At 45.7% G+C, this 23,249-nt stretch overlaps 1 protein-coding gene across 3 annotated transcripts; it reads left to right on the top strand.

Annotated features, from left to right (window-relative positions):
* The first annotated feature begins 8,237 nt into the window (after positions 1-8,237).
* ANXA9 (annexin A9) lies at positions 8,238-22,986 on the top strand. 3 transcript variants are annotated; one of them, XM_061605940.1, is made up of 13 exons: positions 8,238-8,315; positions 10,672-10,764; positions 11,670-11,766; positions 12,248-12,342; positions 13,276-13,389; positions 14,092-14,176; positions 14,632-14,711; positions 17,416-17,475; positions 18,452-18,548; positions 19,474-19,569; positions 21,245-21,303; positions 21,916-22,038; positions 22,625-22,984. In XM_061605940.1, the coding sequence occupies exons 2-13, from the start codon at positions 10,690-10,692 to the stop codon at positions 22,685-22,687; spliced, it is 1,044 nt and encodes a 347-aa protein (XP_061461924.1). In that variant the 5' UTR covers positions 8,238-8,315; positions 10,672-10,689; the 3' UTR covers positions 22,688-22,984. The 3 variants fall into 3 exon arrangements, with proteins under 3 accessions (XP_061461924.1, XP_061461925.1, XP_061461926.1); XM_061605941.1 differs by lacking the exon at positions 14,092-14,176 and having other exon boundaries at positions 13,276-13,411; positions 22,625-22,986; XM_061605942.1 differs by lacking the exons at positions 14,092-14,176; positions 14,632-14,711.
* The last annotated feature ends 263 nt before the right edge of the window (positions 22,987-23,249 follow it).

Raw genomic sequence — 23,249 nt, 5'->3', positions numbered from 1 at the left:
TTTTAATGGTGTCTGTGTTTTAGTATATCTTAAAGTCTGTTTTTATGATGTTTTAAAGTGTTTTAGTGCTTTTGTTTGCTGCCCTGGGCTCCTACTGGGAGAAAGGGCGGGATATAAATCAAATAAATAAATAAATAAATAAATAAATAAGTGTATAAAATTGTTCATAGCATGAGACAGTTGGCAGAGAAAAGCTTTTCTCCCTCTCATAACACTAGAACTCGTGGTCATCCAATGAAGTTGAATGAAGATTCAGGTCCAAATAAAGTACTTTTCACATATCAAGTAGTTAAATTATGGAATTTTCTCCCACAAGAGAAAGTGATGGATGTTTGGATGGATTTAAAGAGGATTAGATGCATTCATGGAGGATAAGGCTGTCAATGGCTACTAGCCACAATGGCTATTGCTGTGCCTCCATAGTCTGAGGCGATATGTTTCCGAATCCCAGTTGCTGGAAACCACAGGAGGGGCGAGTGCTGTTGTGTGCAGGTCCTGCTGGCCGGCATCCCAAAGAGGCATCTACTTGGCCACTATGCAAAAAGGATGCTGCGATCAGCCCTTTGGCCTGATCCGCAGCCAGGCTCTTCTTATGAAGCACTGCTTTTCATGCCCTAAGTTCCCAACAACCCTGTGCAACAGGTGGAATTGCAACAGGACCTGTTTTCTCCAGGCTTGGTGATGCAGAGATTCTGGTGGCAGGGGAGTAGAACGCACCACCCATTGTATTTCTGCCTGTTAGTGTCACAGGAGCCCTGGCTCAGGGGGGGAGGAAAGAATTTGTCACTTGTACTGAGATTGGGAATTGAAACACACACACACACACAAACACACACACACACACACAATTTATATGTGAAAGGCTACTCTGTTGGACTGCTGTAAAGGTATAGTAGTCCAACAGAGTAGCCCAGAGGCTGATGTGCACAAAATGCGCAAAAGGAGAGTCCGGAGTTGTACGATGTACACAATAGGAGCACGGAATGTGAGAAGCATGAACCAGGGAAAGTTAGAAATGGTCAAGCAAGAAATGGAACGTATCACCATTACAATACTTGGTGTGAGTGCATTAAAATGGACGGGAATGGGGCATTTTCAATCAGGCAACTACAAAATATTTTATGCAGGAAATGAGAAATGAAGAAGAAACGGGGTTGCTTTAATAGTGAGAAGTGATGTAGCAAAAGCAGTTAGGAGCTAACGCAAGGTCTGAGCGAGTTATGTCAATGAGATTAAAGGAAAACCTATTAACATAACCATCATCCAAGTCTACGCTCCAACGGCAAACGCAGAAGAAGAGGAATTGGAGAGATTTTACGCAGAAGTACAGGAAGAAGAAGGAACAGAGAAGAACTAGGAATTGTGGGGAAATGGGGCCTAGGAGATAGAAATGAAGCAGGAGAAAGACTTACTGAATTCTGCAAAGCCAATAATTTGTTTCTAGCAAATACATTTTTTGAGCAACCGAAAAGACAACTGTACACATGGACATCACCAAACGGTCAATACAGGTATCAAATTGATTATATAATTGGTAGCAGAAGATGGAGAAGTTCCATACTTTCTGCGAAAACAAGACCAGGAGTAGACTGTAGTACAGATCATAAACAGGTCATATCGAAAATCAGAGTAAAGCTAAAGAAGAAGAACAAAGCAATCATAATGCCAAAATACAATTTAAATAACATCCCAAAAGAATATAAAGATCAAATAAGGAACAGATTTGAGGCTTTAAACTTAGTTGACAGAGAACCAGAAGAGCTATGGAGTGAAGTCAGAGACATTATCAGGGAAGAATGGAAAAAGACAATACCTCTAGTTAAAAAGAAAGGCCTCAATGGACGACTGAAGAAACTCTTAAAATGGTTAAAGAGAGAAGGAAAGCAAAAGCAAAAGGAGATAGAAACACGGTTAGAACCCTAAATGCAACTATACAGCAACTAGTATGTAGGGACAAACAGAACTATTACTATAGTTATTGTATAGAAATAGAAGAGGACAACAAAAAGAGTAGAACAAGAGCCCTGTTCCAAAAGATTAGAGAAATTAAAGGGAAATTTAAACCAAGAGTAGGGATATTGAATAATCAACAGGGGAGCACACTGACTGACCGAGATGAAATAAAAGGAAGATGGAAGCAATACACTGAAGAACTCTGTTAAAGAGATGCAAGGATGACAGATTCATTCATGGAGGAACCGTATGATGAAGAAGCAGAAATTTTAGAATGTGAGGTGAAAGCTGCTTCTAAAATACTTGGAAGAAATAAATCACCAGGAACAGATGGCATACACATAGAGTTGCTACAAGCCACTGAGACTGAATCTGTCCAAATTTTGAGAAAAATCTGTCAACAAATATGGAAAAGAAAACAATAGCCCACAGACTGGAAGCATTCAATACATATCCCGATTCCAAAGAAAGGGGATCCCAGGGAATGCAGTAATTATCGAACTATTGCCTTAACATCTCATGCAAGTAAAGTAATGCTCAAGATTCTACAACAAAGGCTCTTACCATATATGAAGCGAGAAATGCCAGACGTCCAAGCTGGATTTAGAAAGGGAAGAGGCATCAGAGATCATATCACAAACATACATTGGATAATGGAACAGAGCAAGGAATTTCAGAAGAAAATCACCCTGTGCTTTATAGATTACAGCAAAGCCTTTGACTGTGTAGATCATGAAAAACTATAGAATGCTTTAAAAGAAATGAGGGTGCCACAGCATCTGATTGTCCTGATGCGCAACCTACACTCTGGACAAGAGGCTACTGTAAGGACAGGATATGGAGAAACCAATTGGTTCCCCATCGGAAAGGGTGTGAGACAGGGATGTATTTTAGCACCCTATTTGTTTAATCTATATGCAGAACATATCATACGGAAAGCAGGATTGAACCAAGATTAAGGAAGTGTGAAAATTGGGGGGAGAAATATCAATAATTTAAGATATGCAGACAATACCATACTACTAGCAGAAACCAGTAATGATTTGAAATGAATGCTGATGAAAGTTAAAGAAGAAAGCACAAAAGCAGGACTACAGCTGAATGTCAAGAAGACTAAAGTAATGACAACAGAAGATTTATGTAACTTTAAAGTTGACAACGAGGACATTGAACTTGTCATTAACCAAAATGGAGACAATAGTCAAGAAATCACAAGAAGGCTAGGACTGGGGAAGGCAGCTATGAGAGGATTAGAAAATGCAAAGATGTATCACTGAACGCTGAAGTCAGGCTCATTCAGACCATGGTATTCACGATCTCTATGTATGGATGTGAAAGTTGGACAGTGAAAAAAGCAGATCAGAGAAAAATTCACTCATTTGAAATGTGGTGTTGGAGGAGAGCTTTGCGGATACCATGGACCATGAAAAAGACAAATAATTGGGTGTTAGAACAAATTAAACCAGAACTATCACTAGAAGCTAAAATGATGAGATTGAGGTTATCATACTCTGGACACAAAATGAGAACACACAATTCAGTAGAAAAGATAGTAATGCTGGGAAAAACAGAAGGGAGTAGAAAAAGAGGAACAGCAAACAAGAGATGGATTGATTCCATAAAAGAAGCCACAGACCTAAACTTACAAGATCTGAACAAGGTGGTTTATAACAGATGCTATTGGAGGTCGCTGATTTATAGGGTCACCATCAGTTGTAATCAACTTGAAGGCACATAGCAACAACGTTTTGTTTTAATGTGTTTTAAAGTTTGTTTTTATCATGTTTTAAAGTTTTTAGTGCTTTTGTTTGCCACCCTGGGCTCCTGCCAGAAGGGCGGGATAGAAATAAAATAATAAATAAATAAACAAGAACAAGTCCAACAGAAAATAACTTGGCCTGGAGACAATGAGGACTAGCTGCACCATAAATTACTTAAAACTTTTTTTAAGTGTGCCATGTGATCTGGCTCTAGTCTCACCACACAAGATTCAGCCCTAACCAGAGTGATAATTCACCTGGTATTGTTGCAACTTTCCCTTCTCTGGGCTTAATTTATAAAGGAAGCTCACTGGAATCAAACATCTGCATGCATGGTTGGGGGAGGCATATATTGTCCCACAGCACCACCTGGTGACACTTTACTTGGCTGATCTTCCCAGGGAACTTTACTGCTCTGAATTCCTAGCAGAAAACTTTCAGCACTACAATCCCCAGGATTTATTTATTTATTATTTGATTTATATCCCGCAGGAGCCCAGGGTGGCAAACTCAAATATTCACACTGAGCTTTGACGCTCTTTTTATTGCTTCTTTTGAGCTTTATATGCATCTTATTATATTGCAACTTGAAGTCCAGTGAAATACATTACGAGGAATACAAAAAGCAATCGAAACACAATTAAAACCCATAAAGCATCTGGCACAGCTCATTACAGTTGCTACAGTGGGAGGAAAAATCATTAAGTGCATGCTTCAGAGTACCAGTTGCTGGAATCCGCAGGAAGTGGGAGTCCTCTTGCGCTCAGGTCCTGCTTGGGGGCTTCCCGTTGGAACACTTGGTGGGCCGCTGGCCTGATCCGGCAGGCTCTTCTTATGTTTAAATGGTCCGCCAAGACCCTCACCATTTTCAGGTGGTCTGTGCAGGCGAAACGGTTTGGGGACCACTGATCAGGGGTGTAGTCATCCAGGGTCTCTATGTCTCCAGCACTCTATGTGCCAATCAGCATGAAAGGGGAGTGTGTTGGGTCACTGAGAAGAGCCTTCTAACATGCTTCCTTCTCCTTTCCTGCTGATTGGAGCCACTCAGAGAGAAAAGAGTTGAGTCAGCCATTGAGAAGACTCTTATCAGCAGCTAATGCACTCCCCTTTCATGCAATTGCCTCCTAGGGGCATCTGTTGTTGTGGGAGAAGTTGAACTTGGGAAGAACTAAGGAGTGTGGAGATGACAATGGAGAATGAGCGAGGGGACATGACTGTGAGGGGACATGGCATGGCTATCATGAAGGGACCCTGAACATCTGAATTTGTCACTACACTACTGCCACTGATCTAGCGCATCACCTGCCTGGCCCTTCACATAGTGCAAGAGGACAAGGTCTCTGCCCCAAAGGGCTTCCCATCTAAAGAACATCCAGAGACTTTGCCTTCCGCTGAGTGGCTTCCTTTGACCAGCTTTGATGAAGCCTGTGACTTGTTCCACAGGGGAGGCTCAGCACAAGAATGTCTACCTCGCCTCTTCTAGGGACATGGGAGGGTTGGCTTTTGTTCTCAAAAGGAATTCGGCACAGGAATGCAACCCGGCAACATGGTGGTATTTACTCGGGTGTACCAGAGGCACCCTTTCTGGGACTTTTGAATTTCAACGGGGGTGGGTGGGGGGCAGGGAGAGAAAAGAAGGTCATTCTGGACCTTGACCGTTTTCGTTTATAACAACAAGAAGCATTACTTCTTTAAACAAACAAACAAAAGCAGCCAGCTCCTGGATCAAAGCAAAGCTTCATCAAGCCAAGCATCCTGCCTCTGACAGGGGACAGACAGATGTTGTTTGTTGCCCCCAATCAGAGGTAGACTGCATCTGGGTACAGAGGTTTTATTCATAATCCAGGTTTGCAGCCATTGACACACCTACCTTCTGTGAATTTGTCAGATCCCTTTGCGCTGAAGAAACCAAGAGGAGCCCTGGTAGATCAGACCAAAAATCCATCTAGGCCACCATCCTCTTTCCAAACAAACGCCAGGAAGATGTTCCTTCCTAGAGTCCTATAATCAGGGCAGGAAGGCGATATCTAAACCTGCCTGGATCTTGAGGTCTTCTTTGGAGATCCTTCTGCATGACGGATTGTAGGTCAGAGATAGAGCTTCTGCCTCAGGTTCAATTCCTGGCATCTCCAGGTATGACTGGGAGAGGCCCCTGTTGGAAACCCTGGAAAGCTGCTGCAAGTCTGTGTGGACAACACTGAGCTAGATGGGCCAAGGACCTGACTTGGTAGATAGCCGCTTCCTATGTCCCTATTTATGCCAGCGCTTTCTCCAGGACTGGAACCTTACCATTATTTTTAAGGGAAGTGCCATCTCCTTTGCATGCAGAAATCCCACATTCAGTTCCTGGCAATTCAGTCAGCTCTTTATTCATAGAATCATGGAATAGTAGAGTTGGAAGGGGCCTCTAAGGCCATCAAGTCAGGAATCCAAATCAAAGCATTCCTGACAGATGGCTGTTGAGCTGCCTCTTGAATGCTTTCAATGTTGGAGAGCCCACTACCTCTCTAGGTCATTGGTTTCATTGTCATACCACTCTAACAGTTAGGAAGTTTTTCCTGGTGTTCAGCCGAAATCTGACTTCCTCCAACTTGAGCCCATTATTCCGTGTCCTGCACTCAGGGACGATCGAGAAGAGATCCCGGCCCTCCTCTGTGTGGCAACCTTTCCTGTACTTGAAGAGTGCGATCATATCTCCTCTCTTCTCCAGCCTAAGATGGTCCAGGCTAAGATCCACTGAAATCAATCGACTCAAGTTAGGCTGCAGTTCTAACCACACTTACCTGGGAGGAAGCCCCACTGAATTAAATAGGGCTGATTTCTGAGCAGACATGGTTAGGATTGTGCTGGAAATATGTTAAGTCTACTCTGAGTAGGACAGACCAGTTTGATACATCCCATAACAGGCAAACAAACAAATAAAAACTTTACGGCTTTATCAGTACATTTTTAACACACCCCCCCCCCCAAAAAAATCTGCACCCAGGCAATCCAAATTTCCGGACTAAGAAAAACTGTTGGTGTTGGTGTTAGAAACAGTATAAATATTCAACTCCTACTGGATCAAGTAAGAACATGCACTTAATTCATGGGCAGAGGCTGCACAATCCCGTAACGGAGCGCATTCTTTGCGGGGGAAATGTCCAAGATTAAAGCTCCTTGAGAAACTGACTCTAGTCTAGTTTGGGGGGGGGGGACTTCAGGCCTCTGAGTTGAACGCGGCCCTCTGGACCTCTCTACCAGCCCTCAAATGTCTCACCAGGCCCCGCCCCTCACCAGCCTGGCCCCGCCCTCTCTGCAAATATTTTTGCCTAGCTGGAACATATATTTGAACTGCGATCATGCCTCTTGCTTGCTTGGATGGAGGGATATTCATGCCTGTGGGACTGTGAGTTGACTTTTGCATGCCTGGAATATAGCCAGGTGTACAAAAGTAAGAGTCACATCCATTGCCTCACCTATTTTGGCACAAAAAGAGGTCCCCCCCCCGTCTAGTTACAAGGAAACTTTGTCTGTTGATAACGCTCGTCTGCAAACACACCACCATTATTGGACAAGTTTCGACCTGCAAATTGGGTTTTGGTCTTTTTCTCTTCCAGAACGGATTGAATGTCATGTCTATATTATTATTGTTGTTGTTGTTTAAATTGATATGCCACCCTTCCTCCCAGTAGGAGGCCAGCATGGCCGACAAAAACACTCAAAACACTAGAAAACATAATAAAAACAGACATTAAAATATATTACAACAAACATCTTTTTTTAAAAAGCTTTAAAAACATCTTAAAAAGCAATTCCAACACAGATGCAGACTGTGCCGGGATTGCTTTTTAAGATGTTTTTAAAGCCGTTTAAAAAAGGAGATGTTTTGCTTTGATGGGTTTTTTAAGATGTGTTGTTTTAATATGTTTTAAAGTCTTTTGCTTTTAAGATGTTTCAGAGTGCTTTAGGGGTTATGTTTGCTGCCCTGGGCTCCTTCTGGGAGGAAGGGTGGGATATAAATTTAATAAATAAATAAACACACACACGGAGAGCAAGGAGGAGGAGGGAAAGTTGGGTGTGTGTGTGAGAGGGCGTGGGTTGACTATCAGGAAGGGCATGGGAGGCCTGCATTTGCCTCTCCACTTCTGCTTCAGGGTAAGCGATCTGCATTAAGCTAAATTGCGCCATTAAGCCTAGCACAGAGGTGAGTGAGAGATTTCAGATTTGTTTTTGAAAAGAAGAAGGGACTGGCCAATATCACTTAGCACAATTCTTCCTTCCAGGCCACTCTCTTCCATGCCGCCAGGTCACCTGTCACCTCACCTGTCAGGTGCATCTCTTTGGATGCACCTGTGCTCCATCCCTCCACCCTTGTCAAAAGTTGCCAGTTGGATCCCTGCCAGGGAGAAAGGAATTATGATATCTGGCAGGGTGCCTTGCGCAAGGCAAGAGACGTTCTTGGCTCCAGTGCGACATACCAGACTGGTTTTTCCTTTGCGCTCTTATCACTGGCTGGGCGAGTGAGGCCCTCCCTCGGGGTGGGGGTGGAGGTGGCTGTCACCCCCACTAGCCTTATGACAATGCGCTCACTGCTGTCCGGGAACAAGGTGCAACAGCCAGGTAGGTTCTTTGGCCCCAGATTTTTTGGGAGGGGGCTGGATCGGTGGGGCTCGAGAGTTGTTGCCAACTTTCCAAAATGGGCCTTGCTCCTTGGCCTTCAGAAGACACAGAAGAGTGGGAGGGTGAAGCTTTTCCCCGGCATTTCCGTGCTGGGGAAAAGCCTCGCCCTGCTTCACTGTTGCTGTTTAACATCACAGGAGCAAGGCCAGTTTAAAAGGCGGGTAAGTTGGCAACCCATGTGCGGTTGGGATTCTGGGGGCCCAGTCTGAGGTAGATGGGTGGAATGATTGCCTTCTCCTTGGGTTGATCCTGAAGACAGAAAGTGGAGAGAGAGGAATGGGAGAAAGTCATTTTAAAAACTGGGTTAGTCTTACCTCCTCCTTGCCCTGTCAAGCCGGGCCCCTATGGATCTATGTAAGGGTTCCACGCAGGGGTGTGGGGTGAGTGGAATTTGGCTCCGTTTGCATTTAAATGTGAGTTTACCTAATCTGAACTTTCCAAAACAATATGCAGGCCACAACCCAGCCCTCCTTTGAAATGTGCACTTCTCCAGATTTGGCAGGGCAATTCTCCGGCCAAAGAATATGCACAAAAAAGCAGACACAAAGGCAAAGTGAGCTTATGTTCACGGACGCATGCGCTTCTATGCACACTTTCTCCTAACATGCAAGTTTTTGGAGACATGCGTCGGTTGCAGAACCGCATCGTAAAAGTTGCAAAAGCACGGGTTTAGGAGAGCCGTGTTTCTGTTGGCAGATTGTTCTCAGGAGTGGAAATTAGGTTCAAGGCCATATGAAAAGCCTGGCTGCTGGATCAGGCCCAAGGGGGCCCACCTAGTCCAACATCCTGTTCTCACAGTGGCCATCCAGATGCCCCAATGGGAAGCCAGCAAGCAGGACCGGAGCGCAACAGCAACTCTCCCCTCCTGCGGGTCCCAGCAACTGGTCTTCAGAGGCACACTGACCCTAGAGCAAGAGCACAGCCATTGTGGCTAGTAGCCTTTGATGCCGCTATCCTCCACAAATGCGTCTGATCTTCTGTTAGAAGCCACCCAGGTTGCTGGCCACCCCACTACCTCTTGTAGGAATGAAATCCATAGTTTAATTCTGCGCTATGCAAAAAAGGCTTTTCTTTTGCCTGTCCTCCTAAACCTCACAGTATTCAGCTTCAATGAATGCCCCCAAGTTCTCTTATTTATTTATTTATTAAATTGATATCCCACCTTTCCTCCCAGAAGGAGCCCAGGGCAGCGAACAAATGACAAAACCCCAGGAACATCTATAAACGTGTAAATGTACTGCCTTCAAGTCGATTCCGACTTACGGCGACCCTATGCATAGGGTTTTCATGGGGCTGAGAGGCAGTGACTGGCCCAAGGTCACCATCATGGCTACATGGGGATTTGAACCCTGGTCTCCCAGGTTGTAGTCCAACTCCTTAACCACTGCACCACACTGGGTCTCCCGGAAAGAAGGAAAGGGATGGTTTAAATAGGGACATAAGGAGCTGCCTTATTTCCAAGTCTCCACCGTTATGACAAAAGGGATAATAAATAAGTAAATAGCTGACCCCAAGGTTAGCTTTTGCTTTCCAGGGCAGCATTTACGCAGAAGTAGACCTACAATGCAGCCTTTCTCATTTCTAGTCACCTGCACTGAGACTTTTCCCCTGCCTGTAAACGTACTGCCTTCAAGTCGATTCCGACTTATGGCAACCCTATGAATAGGGTTTTCATGGGGCTGAGAGGCAGTGACTGGCCCAAGGTCACCCAGTCAGCTTCATGGCTATGTGGGGATTCGAACCCTGCTCTCCCAGGTCGCAGTCCAACACCTTCACCACTACACCACCCTGGCTGTCAGAAACATCTATAAAACATCTTAAAAACCATCCTGAAAACAAAACATCTTTTAAAAAACCTTAAAAACAAAACATCTTTTTCAATCTTATCTCTCTTTCTCTTAATACTAGAACGTAGCCCACATCTGAAAAACAGTTCCAACACAGATGCGGAATGAATTGTACTATTAAGAGAGAGGGTGAACAACTTAACAGCTCCGCAAGATTTGCACTGCAAATCAAATCAATCTGAATTTCTTCCAGATCCCTACTGGCAAGCCCTACTGACCTCCTACTGGGAGGCAGGGCGGGATATCAATCAATCAATCAATCAATCAAATAAATAAATAATATAACGTAACTTGTGACATCATCCCCAGTGCGTGTTTACTCGGCCCTACTCCCTGGTAAGGAGCACCTTCAGATTGCAGCATCAAACACACACGCCTGTCTCAGATGGGTCCCCTATGTGCTGTATCACTTGTAATACTAACTCCCACCTGTCTGATATCTTTGAAAGTGTGGCGTTTGGCTGCAAATGTCGCCGGTGAGCGGGCTTCAGAAACTCTCTTTGGCAGATGAAATCCTTGGGCACCTGCCCCTGGTGGATAAGGTGAGTGGCCGGGAGAGAGGGACAAATCTGCCCATTTGGTTTCTCCACATCCATTTGCCATTTATTTATTTTAGCCCTCATGAAAATTCACCAGCATTTTAGTGTGTGCAAACCTGGCTGCCCTTTTGCCTAAATATACACTTTTTTTTTTTTTGCACAAAGCAGTTCCCCCTCATGTAATGCATTTCCAGCCCGAGGGCCACATTCCCTTCCGGACAACATTTTGGGGGCCACATGCCAATGATGGGCAGGGCCAGGTGCCAAAGTAGGCAGGGAACAAATGTAACTTTGTACAGTAGACTAATCTCTCTACACACACACACACACATACTCACCCCTTCCTCTCTCCGGACAAGCGAGAGGATCTCCGGAGTTCGAGGACACATGGGCCCCGGGCCTGAGGTTTCCTATCTTGGTATATATTGCAACGGGGTGCAGAATTAAATAGTCTGGCAAGGCTGTTGGTTGAAAGGATAAAGAAACGGAAGGTTTATTATCACTGGGAAAGAAAGTCGTTCTGACTACACACATACATGTGGCCAGTGTAGAGCCATGAGGCTTGCACCCAAAGGCTGTATCTCTGACTAGCAAAGAAAGGAAGAGGAAGGAAGTAAAGCCTGAGAATAAACAAACAAGTAGTTACTAAAGATGGAATCAGCGAGGGAAGAATAGGTTGCCTTTCTGTCTACCTGCCCTCCCCCCACCGCTCGACTGGTTCAGGTTACTTGTTAAAAAGCGTTGGTGCTTTATTCCCTACACCCGCTCTGTGGGATTGGGAGACAGCTGCCCGATTTGCTTGCAGCCAAAGCCTGTTATTTCTTTGCATCAGTTGTATGATCAGTGCTCATTGAATCTTTGAGATTTCAGGGTCCTGACTGTTGCATTGCTGCCCTATTTTGCCCTAGACGGCGGTGTGGGGCACACTGGGGACCATTAGACCCCACCTGAGCTTCGAGGTAGAGAAAGATGTCCAGGCTCTCCTTAAGGCTGTCAGTGGCAAAGGTAAGCAATCCATAATGATTGTGAAGCACAGTTGGGACACTTGTGGGTTTTGTTCTTCCATTAAAAAAATTCCACACAACAGCCCTCCAAGGTAGGCTAACTGAAGAGGTGGCCATTTGGCCTATGTTCACTCTGTAGGCTTCATAGCTCAGAAGGGATTTGAATCTGGCTCCCTCCAATCTATGCTCTTCCACGCTGTCACGTTAGGTTCAGTTTTAGTTGACACGCGTCAGAACTCAGACCCACAACTGTAGCATCTTATGAATGCTGTCTCTACCGCCTCGGAGCCTCCTGTAAAAAGTGGGGTGCAAATCTAAGAAGCAAGCCAACAAACGGACATAATTTGCACACATTAGATTCATACGGTTGCAAACGTTGACTTTTACTGTCGCAGAAGTGTGGGAAGAAATATATATGAAGGGTACACATATACAATCATGGTTTAGCGGTAGCCTCTAAACTGCGCTATCTATTGTGACAGGTGTCGCATATGGAACCATCATTGACCTGCTGACCAACAGGAGCAACAAACAGAGGCAGCAGATCGCTGAAGAGTTCCTGGATTTCACTAAACAGGTTAGGGTAGGAGCTAGAACTGCACTTTGGGGGCGCCCCCCCATTAGATCTAGAGTTTGGGGGAGGGCAGTGTTAGAGCTGGCCCTTCACAAGTCTGTCCGAGCATCATCTGTGACATGGAACTGTTTTCATAACCTTCAGATGGTTTGCCAACTGTGGTCCTTCCTGGGGGTGCAGGTGGGAGAGAACTCTGATCTCATGCCCTGGTAGCAGCCAGCATAGACTGCTGCAAGGAGGTCTGCATAGGGCTGCCCTTGGAGACTGTTCAGAAACTCTCAGAACATGTCTGTAATGCTATTGAGCGGTATAAACAGAAGCCTTGAACTGGAACCACACTGCAAAAAGACTGGTCAAAGCTTTAATCTGAACCGGAAAGAAAGTATTTGTTTCGCTTCTTTGTCGTGAGAGAGGCTTAGCTACAAATTTAACCCCCCCCCCTTTGTGGGGCAGATGGCTTGATAGCACTGCCTAGGCTGCACTTTCAGTTGCCTGATCCATCCAGTCAGCTGACCCCCAAGGGCCAGTCCCTGTCCAGCAAACCCTATAAATATCCAGGCTGAGAGCTGACTGTTCGATCTGTGTAAGCTTCTCTCTGGTGTGAGGATGTTGCAGGGAGTCTTGCCTCCTTCCCCAGTCATTCCAGCGCTGGATCTCGGCGCCTGCCTGTTCTGGACCACACCTGTGCTTCTGCTTCACTTGGGCTGAGAACCGGCTTGCCGCAAGTCCTGGAACCTTGAGGCCTGGGTGGCTATTTTGTTAAGGATGCTGGCTGCAGTTGCAAGATCCTACATTGCAAATCCTACATTGACCAGGGGTTGGGGTTGGGCTAGATGACCTCCGGTGATCCTACCAACCCTATAATTCTATGACTTTTAGCGAGGCCTGCCCCCTTTTTAAGTCAAGTTCTAAAACCTTTCTGCTTCCCCTCCCCAGGACCTACTGAAGACTCTGGAAGCAGCTGTGTCTGGGAACCTAGAGGGCGTTATCGTGGGGCTGCTGAGGCCGGCAGCTCAGTATGATGCACATGAAATCAATGTGGCCCTGAAGGTAGAGCCATCAGTCCATACGTGTAGGTCTTGTTTTGGTATCTGAATCACACACACAGCCTGATTCTGAGATGGGAAATACACTGATTGGAAGCCGCTCTCCAGGGCTGCAGGCATGGCTGTCTCCCAACCCAACCTGGGGGCTGAACATAGGATGTTCTGCATGCAAACCAGGGGCTCCACCACTGAGATATAGCCCATGCCCTAAAAATTAAGTAAGATTCTAGTCCTCACGGTTCTGAATAAAAGCCTGATTGAAGCAGGGAGCTGCCTGATAGTGAGTCAGACTTTTGGTCCATCTGGCTCAGTATTGTTTACATTGGCTGGCAGCGGCTCTCCACAATTTCCAGCATGGATTGCCCCCCCCCCCGGACTACCTGGAGATGTCAGTGGTGACTGAACCTGGGACCTTCTGCAAGCAAAGCAGGTGCTCCGACCATCCGCTCTTGCTGGGTCTTTGGCTGCTCATCCGATGCCAGCCAGCCATTCTCCAGGGTCTGAATCGAGATGTACAGCCCTGCGGTTGCTAGGCAGATGTGACCTCCTCCATCTTGCTCCATCCCTGGAGCAACAGGAGAGGTGTGCGTCGTAGCCAGGAATCTTACCACATAGATGCTTCTCCTTCCAGTAGAGATCTCGTGCTCTACCTTTGAAGGGGTTGCCGCAGTTCACTTTCTAAGGCAGACATCCTTCCTCTTTGCAGGGCCTGGAGGGGGACACCCTAATCGAAATCCTCTCCACCCGAACGAGCCAGCAGATCCGAGAAATCTTGGATTTTTACAAGCATGGTAAAAATAACACACACACACACACACACACACACAATCGGTATAACCTGGGGGTCAGGAGAATGAAATTAAAAGCAAGTGTGCATTCTCCCCCCTTTTAAAATACCCCTGGGGGTGCCGGGAGAGGATATACGTGGCGTGGAGAAATTGGATAGGAAGTTCTTCACCCTCTCTGATAATACTCGGATCATGAGGCTGGAGGTTTCAGGACGGACAGAAGCGAGTCCTCCTTCGCATGATGCGCCGTTAGCCCGTGGAACTCGCTGCCACAAGGTGTGGCAAAGCGGCCATCACAGATGTAGATGGTGTTTGTTGTAAAGCTGATTCTCCTCCGTCCCCCCCAAGTGCCAAATTTATCTGCTTGAATAGATATCCGGGGATATTACCATCGCCTGTGCAAACCGCTGCCTTTAATCTGGGTTCAAATTCATTCCCTTTTCCCCCATTACGCCTAGATTTCCATTCAGACCTAGAGAAGGATGTTGCTTCTGGGACCAGCGACTGCTTCCATGACCTCCTTGTGGCCTTGATCAAGGTAGAACATGACCCTTGAGACCCAGAGGTCCACTTAGGCCATTTTAAACTCTGGAGAAGGTGGCTCTTTCCATCGAGGTGGGAAAGTTCAGGCCTGGGGCTGGGGGCCAAATGTGACTCTCTGGGCCACTCCCTTTGGCCCTCTCTCCAGGCCACACATTTCGGTTGGGCAATCCTCTTCAGACACACAGAAGCTGACATGTCTCAACCGCTCTTTTGCTTGCTGTTCATTTTAATTACCTTGTGAATGTTTTCAAATGCCTGGCCTTTCATTGATCATTTTCACTTTAGTTTTTGTAAACAGCTTAGAGGTTTGATTACAATCAAGCGGCATACAAAGGTCGACAAATAAAAAAAAATTGCAGAGGCATTGCAACAGTCCTTGAAAGACTCAGGACGGAGGCACTATTTTGCATACTATTTGCACATGCTGATTTATATTATAGATGCACATTTAGGCTGCCTTTCCGAGGGAAAGCTGCCCTGCAAGCAGTTGACTGCATTGTAAGACTGTTTTATTTGTTGATTTAGCAAGATTTAGAGACTGCTTAATGGAAAGAAACACCTCTCTAAGCGGTTTACATAACATTTTCATTTTAAAAAAGAGCGATAAAACACACGCATTGGGAACAGTAGATGCCACCAGGTGATCAAGATGTAATTATGAAAATGGCAGGTGGGAATTGCCCTCTTAGGAGAGGATTTCGCCGTCTTCCCCACACGGAGGAGGAAACACGTCTTCTAAGGCAACATGCACACATCAGCTCAGTTTAGATACTAAAAATAGGAAGCAGACTCCTTGCTTATGAGTTGCTGTTGTCACCACATGCAAATTTAACCAGTCGGCAGATCTGCGTACAAATAAAATGATTCCTTTTAATCCGGTGAGAGCCCTACTAGAAATGATTTAACTGGGGAGCCTGATCATCTTCTTGTGCACATGATCTCTAAACATTGGCACATTCTTGGAAAACAGTGACTTTTTTGTTGAAAACTAAAGTGCAGTGGGCAAGCTGGTAGCCCTCATTAGCCCCTGAAGTGTGGTCCATTTCTGCTGAAAGTTTATGTCTTGATGATGCTACAAGTATTTGTTCTTAGCCAGAAAATAAGATTGGACACTATTTATTCATTTAACAAAATTTATACACTGCTTGACTGTAAAACAACAAGCCTCTAAGTGGTTTACAAGAAACATTAAAATTATCAATTAAAAACAGTTAAAAAGTAATTAAAAACTTTAAAAAAACTATTAAAGCAGCAGTAAGCTAAAAAGTATCACTGAACACTCAAGTCAGGATCATTCAGACCATGGTATTCCCAATCTCTATGTATGGATGTGAAAGTTGGACAGTGAAAAAAGCGGATAAAAGAAAAATCAACTCATTTGAAATGTGGTGTTGGAGGAGAACTTTGGGGATACCGTGGACTGCGAAAAAGACAAATAATTGGGTGGTAGAACAAATTAAACCAGAACTATCACTAGAAGCTAAAATGATGAAACTGAGGTTATCATACTTTGGACACATAATGAGAAGACATGATTCACTAGAAAAGACAATCATGCTGGGAAAAACGAAAGGGAGTAGAAAAAGAGGAAGGCCAAACAAGAGATGGATTGATTCCATAATGGAAGCCACAGACCTGAACTTACAAGCTGAACAGGGTGGTTCATGACAGATGCTATTGGAGGTCGCTGATTCATAGGGTCGCCATAAGTCATAGTTGACTTGAAGGCACATAACAACAACAACAACAGCTAAAAAGAGATTAAAACGCATTAACAGCTGTGTGTGTTCTGGATGGGCTTGCCTATTTTAAGCAGGCACCAAAAAGAATACAGCAATGGCGCCTGCCTGATGTCAATAGGCAGGGAGTTCCAAAGTGTAGATGCTGCCACACTAAAAGAATGAATTCTTACAAGCACAGAGTGAGTATTATGTAGCATCTGTAACAGTGCTATTTCTGCAAATTGAAGCGGTTGAGTGGGCACATATAGGTTAAAGCGGTCCTGGAAGTAAACTGGTCCCAAACTGCAAAGGACTTTATATACCAATGGTAACACCTTGAACCTGGGCTGGTAACAAATCAGCAACCAGTGCAACTCTGGGGTTGAACCCAGACTAACTTATCCATACTTTAGTCACGTTGAAATCAACGGGGCAACTCAGGAATGACGAGTAGTACAGTGGCAAATTCAGAAGCGCAGGGTCCCTTCATGTTAGTTATGGCCATGCCCCCTTTTTCTGCTGCTGGGTTGAGAATGAGATCCTTGTTAATGCCTTCTCCCACAACAACAGGTGTCTCTAGGAGCCAATAACCATGAAAGGGAAGTGTTAGCTACTTAAAAGAGTCTTCTCACTAGCTGACTCACCTCCTTTCACTCTGATTGGCTCCAATCAGCAGGAAAGGTCAAGGAAGCATGTTAGAAGATTCTTCTCAGTGGCTAAGACACTCCCCTTTCATGCTGATTGGCTCTCAGGATGCTGGAGACATAGGGACCCTACTGGGACCCTGTTCCCAAAAAATAAAGGTTCTAAGACACCCTCCCCCCAAACCCTGGTCGACTACACCCATGGAAACAACTAACTTAAGTCGCTTTGATTCTGTTGGTGGAAGTAAAGCACAATTAGCGGAATCTCGATCCAATTTGAGACTTCCAGTCTATGCCAAAATGTCATGATTTTCTGATTTTCTGCCCCCCGCAGGGTAACCGGGAAAGGTATCCTGGAGTCATTGACTACGTCTTGATAAGACAAGATACAAAGGTGAGGTATCACGAGGAAGGTTGGAAGGAGAAAGTCAACATATTGCAACCTCATGGCAATATCAGATGCATGCAAGTCCCACTGGGGTCATCTGGCATCATCAGTAGCCAATGAGGTTACCTGTAGTTCATAAATATGAAAAGTACAACAATGGCAGTTCAAAAAAAATCATCTACAGAAAGAAGGCAGAAAGAGAATGTGTGTGTGTGTGTGAGAACAACGCTGACCAAATAGCATTAAGGAATGTACTTGCATGTGCAAATGTGCCGTTTGATATGTATTTGTGCAATGGCTTGAAATTATTTAGTATAAAAAATGCCTGCTATATCTCCTTAAGAGTTCTTCCTTGCCTGCTGTTCCAGCTGCGTGAGATTAATGAATAATGATGAAGTCAGGGAAAGGCACTCTGCACATGATCAGAGATACTTAAGATGTAATGGGTGGCATTCAATGTCAGTCCTTCTCAGAGGAGACTCACTGAAGTTAACAGGCATGACTAATGTAGGTTTGTTAATTTCAGTGTGGGTCTACTCTGAGTAGCACTTAGATGAATACAGCCCAATAGGTTTTTGGGCTAAAGCCTCAACAGCCCTCAATTCATATTCAACCTGGGTGTATTTCTTAGTCAAGACTGAGTGAGGCAAGGCTAGTATCTACAGTGAGAAAAGGGTGCTGGTTCCCTAATCTCAGATATATGTAGGGCAGACTCTGGTTACTCTGTAGTGGGATTGATCAGATTTCACTCTGTACATGCGCTGGGGCTTTTGTGCACTGCTTCTGCTACCAATGTTTTTGGTAAGGAGAAGGCTTGGTGCTTCAAATAGGTCATGGGGGCTGAGGAGCCCTGATTGAGTCCTGGGCCTTGAATCAAGTCGGCAAGGCTAGTTTTCCAACGAGAAACTCTGTTGTTATTTTAACTGTGCAATCATTTGTCAAAACAACCTACTAAAGGTGTTTGTTTTGTGCATTCTTCCAGGCCCTTGTGGGCACGGGTGGCAGTGACCCAGGCAGCCTGGATGACAGCGAGTGGATTAGGATCCTAACCCAACGCAGCCACGAACATCTAAACAGAGGCAAGGGCCAGTTTGCAATGTCTGCATTTGCTGTATCTGTGGAGTTTTGGGGGAGGGAGAAGCTGTGTTAGCCATGTTGGCATCCTGTGCAACATATTAAAATAGAGTCGTAATGAAGCCCTTGAGTCAAGAGACCCTAGATTATTCAGGGGCTCTTCTTTTCAACTCATGTTGCTGCTGCGCTTATCCCTCCAGTGAGTAATTCTTCCCCTCTCATCATCAGGTACTGTGACTACTTAGATCCCTTTCTATGCTCCCCCCGCAACATGCCCGCCAACCAGGCACTTGTTTCTGGAGGACTTTAATTGCTCTGTCTCCTCCACCCCATATCTGTCCACCTGTGCATAGTGATGGGTCCTGGGGCCTTTGGGGTTATACTATAAACTAGAGAATCCACTCAAATCAACACTCACAATGCTGCAGACTTTAGAGAATCCCTACAAGTCAATAGGAATCACAGATCTTTGCTTGGCCACGAACCTGCAGGCCGACATATTTTTTGCCAGCCCATGTCACCTGTCTCACTTACAAGCGGTGAATGGCACCTTCCAGGGAGGTTCCTTGTTGCATCTCTGCATGTCACCCTTCTGGCCTTGCTGCCATCCAGTCAGGAGGCTGGCCCAGACCGGAGACTCGCACAGCGCCAACACGAGAGGGTGAGGCTGCTCTAACGGCGGAGATCCACTGGTGGCTGGTCCACCATTGGGTGGGGGGGGCTGGCACCATTGGCTGGCAGCGCCCCAACCACCTCCGTCTGCCTTCAGCCAGCCACCACCTGCCTGCCTTCCTCGCCACGGAGACCACTTCCTTTGCAAGTCCAAAATTAAAAGTGAAGCAGCAGCGCTGATATTAATTTAGGGAAGGAGCATGCTTTAACGATGACATTTAGAATAAGGCTCAGCTGAATCCTTCTGTACGCCCACAGTTTTCAGGCGGTACCACGAGATGACGGGGTTCCAGATAGAGGAAGCCATGGCGAAAATTTTACAGGGGAAGGCCCAGGAGGCTGGCTTGACGCTGGGTAGGTATGGCAGCAAGGCGTTTCTCTGGCCCATCCCCAAGTGAATAAATGGGACCAAAGGGTTGTGTGTGGATGAGGAGTGTGTGGATGCAGCTTTGCCTCTACCCACTTTTAATGCCGGCCCTGGCCCCTGGAAGGCTGTCCATCAGGGAATGTGGCCCTTGCGCCGAATGAGGTTCCCTATGCCTGGGGTGGAGTCAGAGCTTGATTTCCCAAATGGAGAGGTTTGGGAGCTCAGTCCTGCAGGACAAGGAACATGGAATTCCCTTCCCCCTGAATGGATGTGGAGGCAGGCTGTGGGAACACACTCTGCACGGGCTCGGGGACAACCTTGTCCTTGATATTTTCATGTTTTCCATAGTGAGATCTGTTGCAACTGGAGCAAGCAGAAGTCATGAGATTATAAATAGCGGCTCAGACCCGGGTTCAGAGCAGTTCTTAGCTGTGATGCTGATTGGATGGGCAAGTCTATCCGATGGCCTGGCCTTCCTCACAGGCTTTGTTGTGAGAATAAAATGGACTGATTTCCATCCCTCCCTCTGGACACCATCCAGAGCAGTTTGGTTGAGGAGGAACCCAACAGGTCAAGTTACTCTACCATGGAGATGTAATAATGGGGGAGAGAGCCTCACCTGGTGAATTTTTACCTGTTATACAGCTTTTAACAATGGCTGAAAAGGCGTCAGTGAGCGTAAATGAGGAAGACGAGCCTGTCTGGGTGGTGGTTTTAAAAATATGCTTGAAATAGCTGATGACTATGTGTGTGTCAGTTGTTAAGCTCAGAATTCATACTTCTTTGTCCCAAACGGCCTTCAAATCAGATCTGCCTGTAAAGAGGGGGTGGGAGGTGGGAAAAAACACATGCCAAGCTTGCTGCTTGTCTGCTGGAGTTGCTGAGAGGTTTGGGGGAGCCACGGGGAAGAATGTCTTGCAAGTTGGCCAGACAGGCTAATTTAACAGATGGGTGTGGAACTTGGCTTCCAGAAAATCTCAACACTCCTTTTAAAAAAAATCAAGTCATTAGCCCTCATGGTTCTGCTTGTAAATGAGGCCTGATGAAAACCTCAGAACTTTTTAAATTTTAAATATGAAGTTACTAGTCCTTGTGGTTCTCCTTGACTCTCCTAAGCTAGCAAGTGGTTGAATAGGATTTTCAGTGCCTGAGGGTGAGGCATTGGTGTCCTTGTCAAAACTAGCTAAGCTGCAATGAATGATGCAAAATGAAAGAAGGAAAATTGCAAGGGAGGGAAATTTGCAAAATAAGCAAGGTGGGTTTGCTCATTTATACGGATTGCACAATGCAGCTTTTTCTGGTGCAGAACCGAGGTTGACCTGACGCACAATGTTAATTTTATAAGCAGTGGACGTACCTATGTGCAGGCAAGAAAAAATTAGTCAAGAAAATGTGACTAATAACTTTTGCAAACTGATGGCAAAGTTTCAAAACCAGCTCAAACTGAGGGTTGCCAACTTTCCTCTCTCCCTTTAGATATGCAGTGTTGTTTTAATAGGTAGAAATCCAACTGGTGCAGCCTCTTCCCCACATCCCTAGGCCCTGTTGAATTTCTGCCTGTTCTCAAAAGGCACTCAAGACCTATCAGGGAAAAGAAATGAGAAGAAAAATTGAGCTTATCTTCTCTCTCTCTTTTTAAAAAAAATCCGTTCTCTTTTGCAGTCTCTGTCCTCAGAAACACCCCCCTCTATTTTGCCACAAAGCTCTACCAAGCGGTTAAGGTGAGTCTGTCTGTCACAATTGTCTCCCTCCCTCCCTGCTTCTAGGAGCTCATGACGGCTCGCATCAACTACCCCTTTACAAATTTTGGGTTTTTTTTCTTATCTTGGCATAACCCCAAATAGCTGCTGCAGGGGGTACAGGAACATAGGAATCTGTCTTCTACTGAGTCAGATCCTTGGTCGATCTAGCTCACTGTTGGCAACACTAACTGGCAGCTGTCTTCCAGTCCTATCTGGAGATGCCGGCGGGGATTGAAGATGGGACCTTCTGCATGCAAAGCAGATGCTCTGCTGCTGAGTGCCGGCCTTAACCTTGTCCTATGCACTTAAAATGGGTGACAGCCCTGATTTTTTAAAAAACAAGACAGCTCGCAAAGATGTGACTGGTCTTCTGGGTCAGGGTTTCGTGCGTAGCAGAGCAGCTCCCTTGGTGTGATCTATTAAAAGTCAGCCCTCGGTCGCCTCTCGCCCATAGTGCACCGCATGTTCGTGGGGAACCCGGTGCTAAATCATTCATAGACGACCTGATTCTGGGTCAGGGTTTCGTGCGTAGCAGATGTGACTGGTCGCCTTCTCCTGATCTGTTCTGTCTCCCCTCCCTCCCCCACAAAGGGTCCAGTAGCCAGCCCAAGAACTCTGGCCCGAATCCTGATTTCTCGTAGCGAAACTGACCTGTTGAGCATCCGTGCGGAGTTCAGGAAGCATTATGGGATCTCCCTCTACTCGTTTATCCGGGTAAGGGCTCCGGGCTTTTGCTACTGGGGGAAGCAAAAGAAGGGGTGCAGGGCCGCTCCATTGATGCAGCTGAGGGACTGACAATTTTTGGTGCCCCTTCTCCTTGAACTTTTCAATCCCAGCTGCTCATAGAACAACTTGCAAACTCGGAACTTGAGCCTGAGTTTGCTTAGTTCCTCATCCCGTCCCAACCCGTTTTCCTTTTGTGCCATGTCTTTTCTTAGATTGCAAGCCTGAGTGCAGCAATGTTGTCTTTTTTAGTGAGTTGTAAGTTGCTCTGGGAGCCCCTTTTTGTTTTGCTAAAAAGTGCGGGGGGCACAAAAGTATTTAAATAAACAAATGAATAAAATCTGGTTGGCCATTGTGGAAAGCAGTATCTTGGACTAGACAGACCTTTCTTCTGATCCTGTGGGGATCTTCTTATGTAGCTTTTATAAACTGGCTTCTCTCAGTGGATATTCTTACATTGGGAGGGCGGGGGATGAAATCTCTTGCCTTGAAGATGTGCTTAATATGTTGATTGTATCACGGCCCTGATTTATTTAAGCAATGGCCTTCTGAAATCCTGTTTCTAACCTTTCACCAGGCCGAAACAAATGGCAATTACCAGGCAGCCTTACTTGGCCTGTGCAGAGCAGAAGATTTGTAAGATGACCTCTGTGGACAAGCCTCGGTGGACAAAAGCAGTCTACCTCTGAATACCAGGCAAACACTTATACCAGTCAACCTCTCTGCCTGAATGCTCCACAGTTCCACGAAGGATGTTGCTCCTGAACAGTCTGGAATGACCCCCTTGTGCTAAGTTCTCCCTGTTTATCTGTCTCATGTTGGTTCAGAGAGAGCTGGAGAAAAAATTATTTAAGGAGAAAGAGCTGGATGCTTTGCCGTTTTCTTACAAATGCAAATCATGCTATTCAATTGGGCTATGAATGTCCATCCATTTCTCTCTCTGTGTGTGTGTGTGTGTGTGTGCAAATGTAGTAAATGGATACTAGTCATGATGGTTAGATGCTTTCCACCTGTATGCCAGTTGCCTTCTCCTTCATTGAGTGATACCAACCAATCAGGGACCACTTACTGAATGCATTCACAGAAGGGTAAAACACGACAAGGAACCTGTAGCCCTCAAGCAGGCATTGGATTCCAACTCCCATCAGCCCCAACTAGCATCGCCAATGGTCAGGGTTGGAGGGGGCTGTAGTCCAGCAACA

Source organism: Rhineura floridana, chromosome 22 (assembly GCF_030035675.1).
Source record: "Rhineura floridana isolate rRhiFlo1 chromosome 22, rRhiFlo1.hap2, whole genome shotgun sequence".
Classification (NCBI taxonomy): Eukaryota; Metazoa; Chordata; class Lepidosauria; order Squamata; family Rhineuridae; genus Rhineura; species Rhineura floridana.
The sequence above is the reverse complement of the archived record's forward strand: the minus strand, read 5'-3'. Positions and strand labels throughout refer to the sequence as shown.

What these genes read in the sequence shown, in the direction of transcription:
- ANXA9 (XM_061605940.1), top strand. Translation starts at nt 10,690, where the DNA reads ATGTCGCCGGTGAGCGGGCTTCAGAAACTCTCTTTGGCAGATGAAATC. An exon ending in TCCTTGTGGCCTTGATCAAG is followed by an intron (nt 14,712 to 17,415) that starts GTAGAACATGAC and finishes TGCCCCCCGCAG; the next exon opens with GGTAACCGGGAAAGGTATCC. An exon ending in TGATAAGACAAGATACAAAG is followed by an intron (nt 17,476 to 18,451) that starts GTGAGGTATCAC and finishes GCATTCTTCCAG; the next exon opens with GCCCTTGTGGGCACGGGTGG.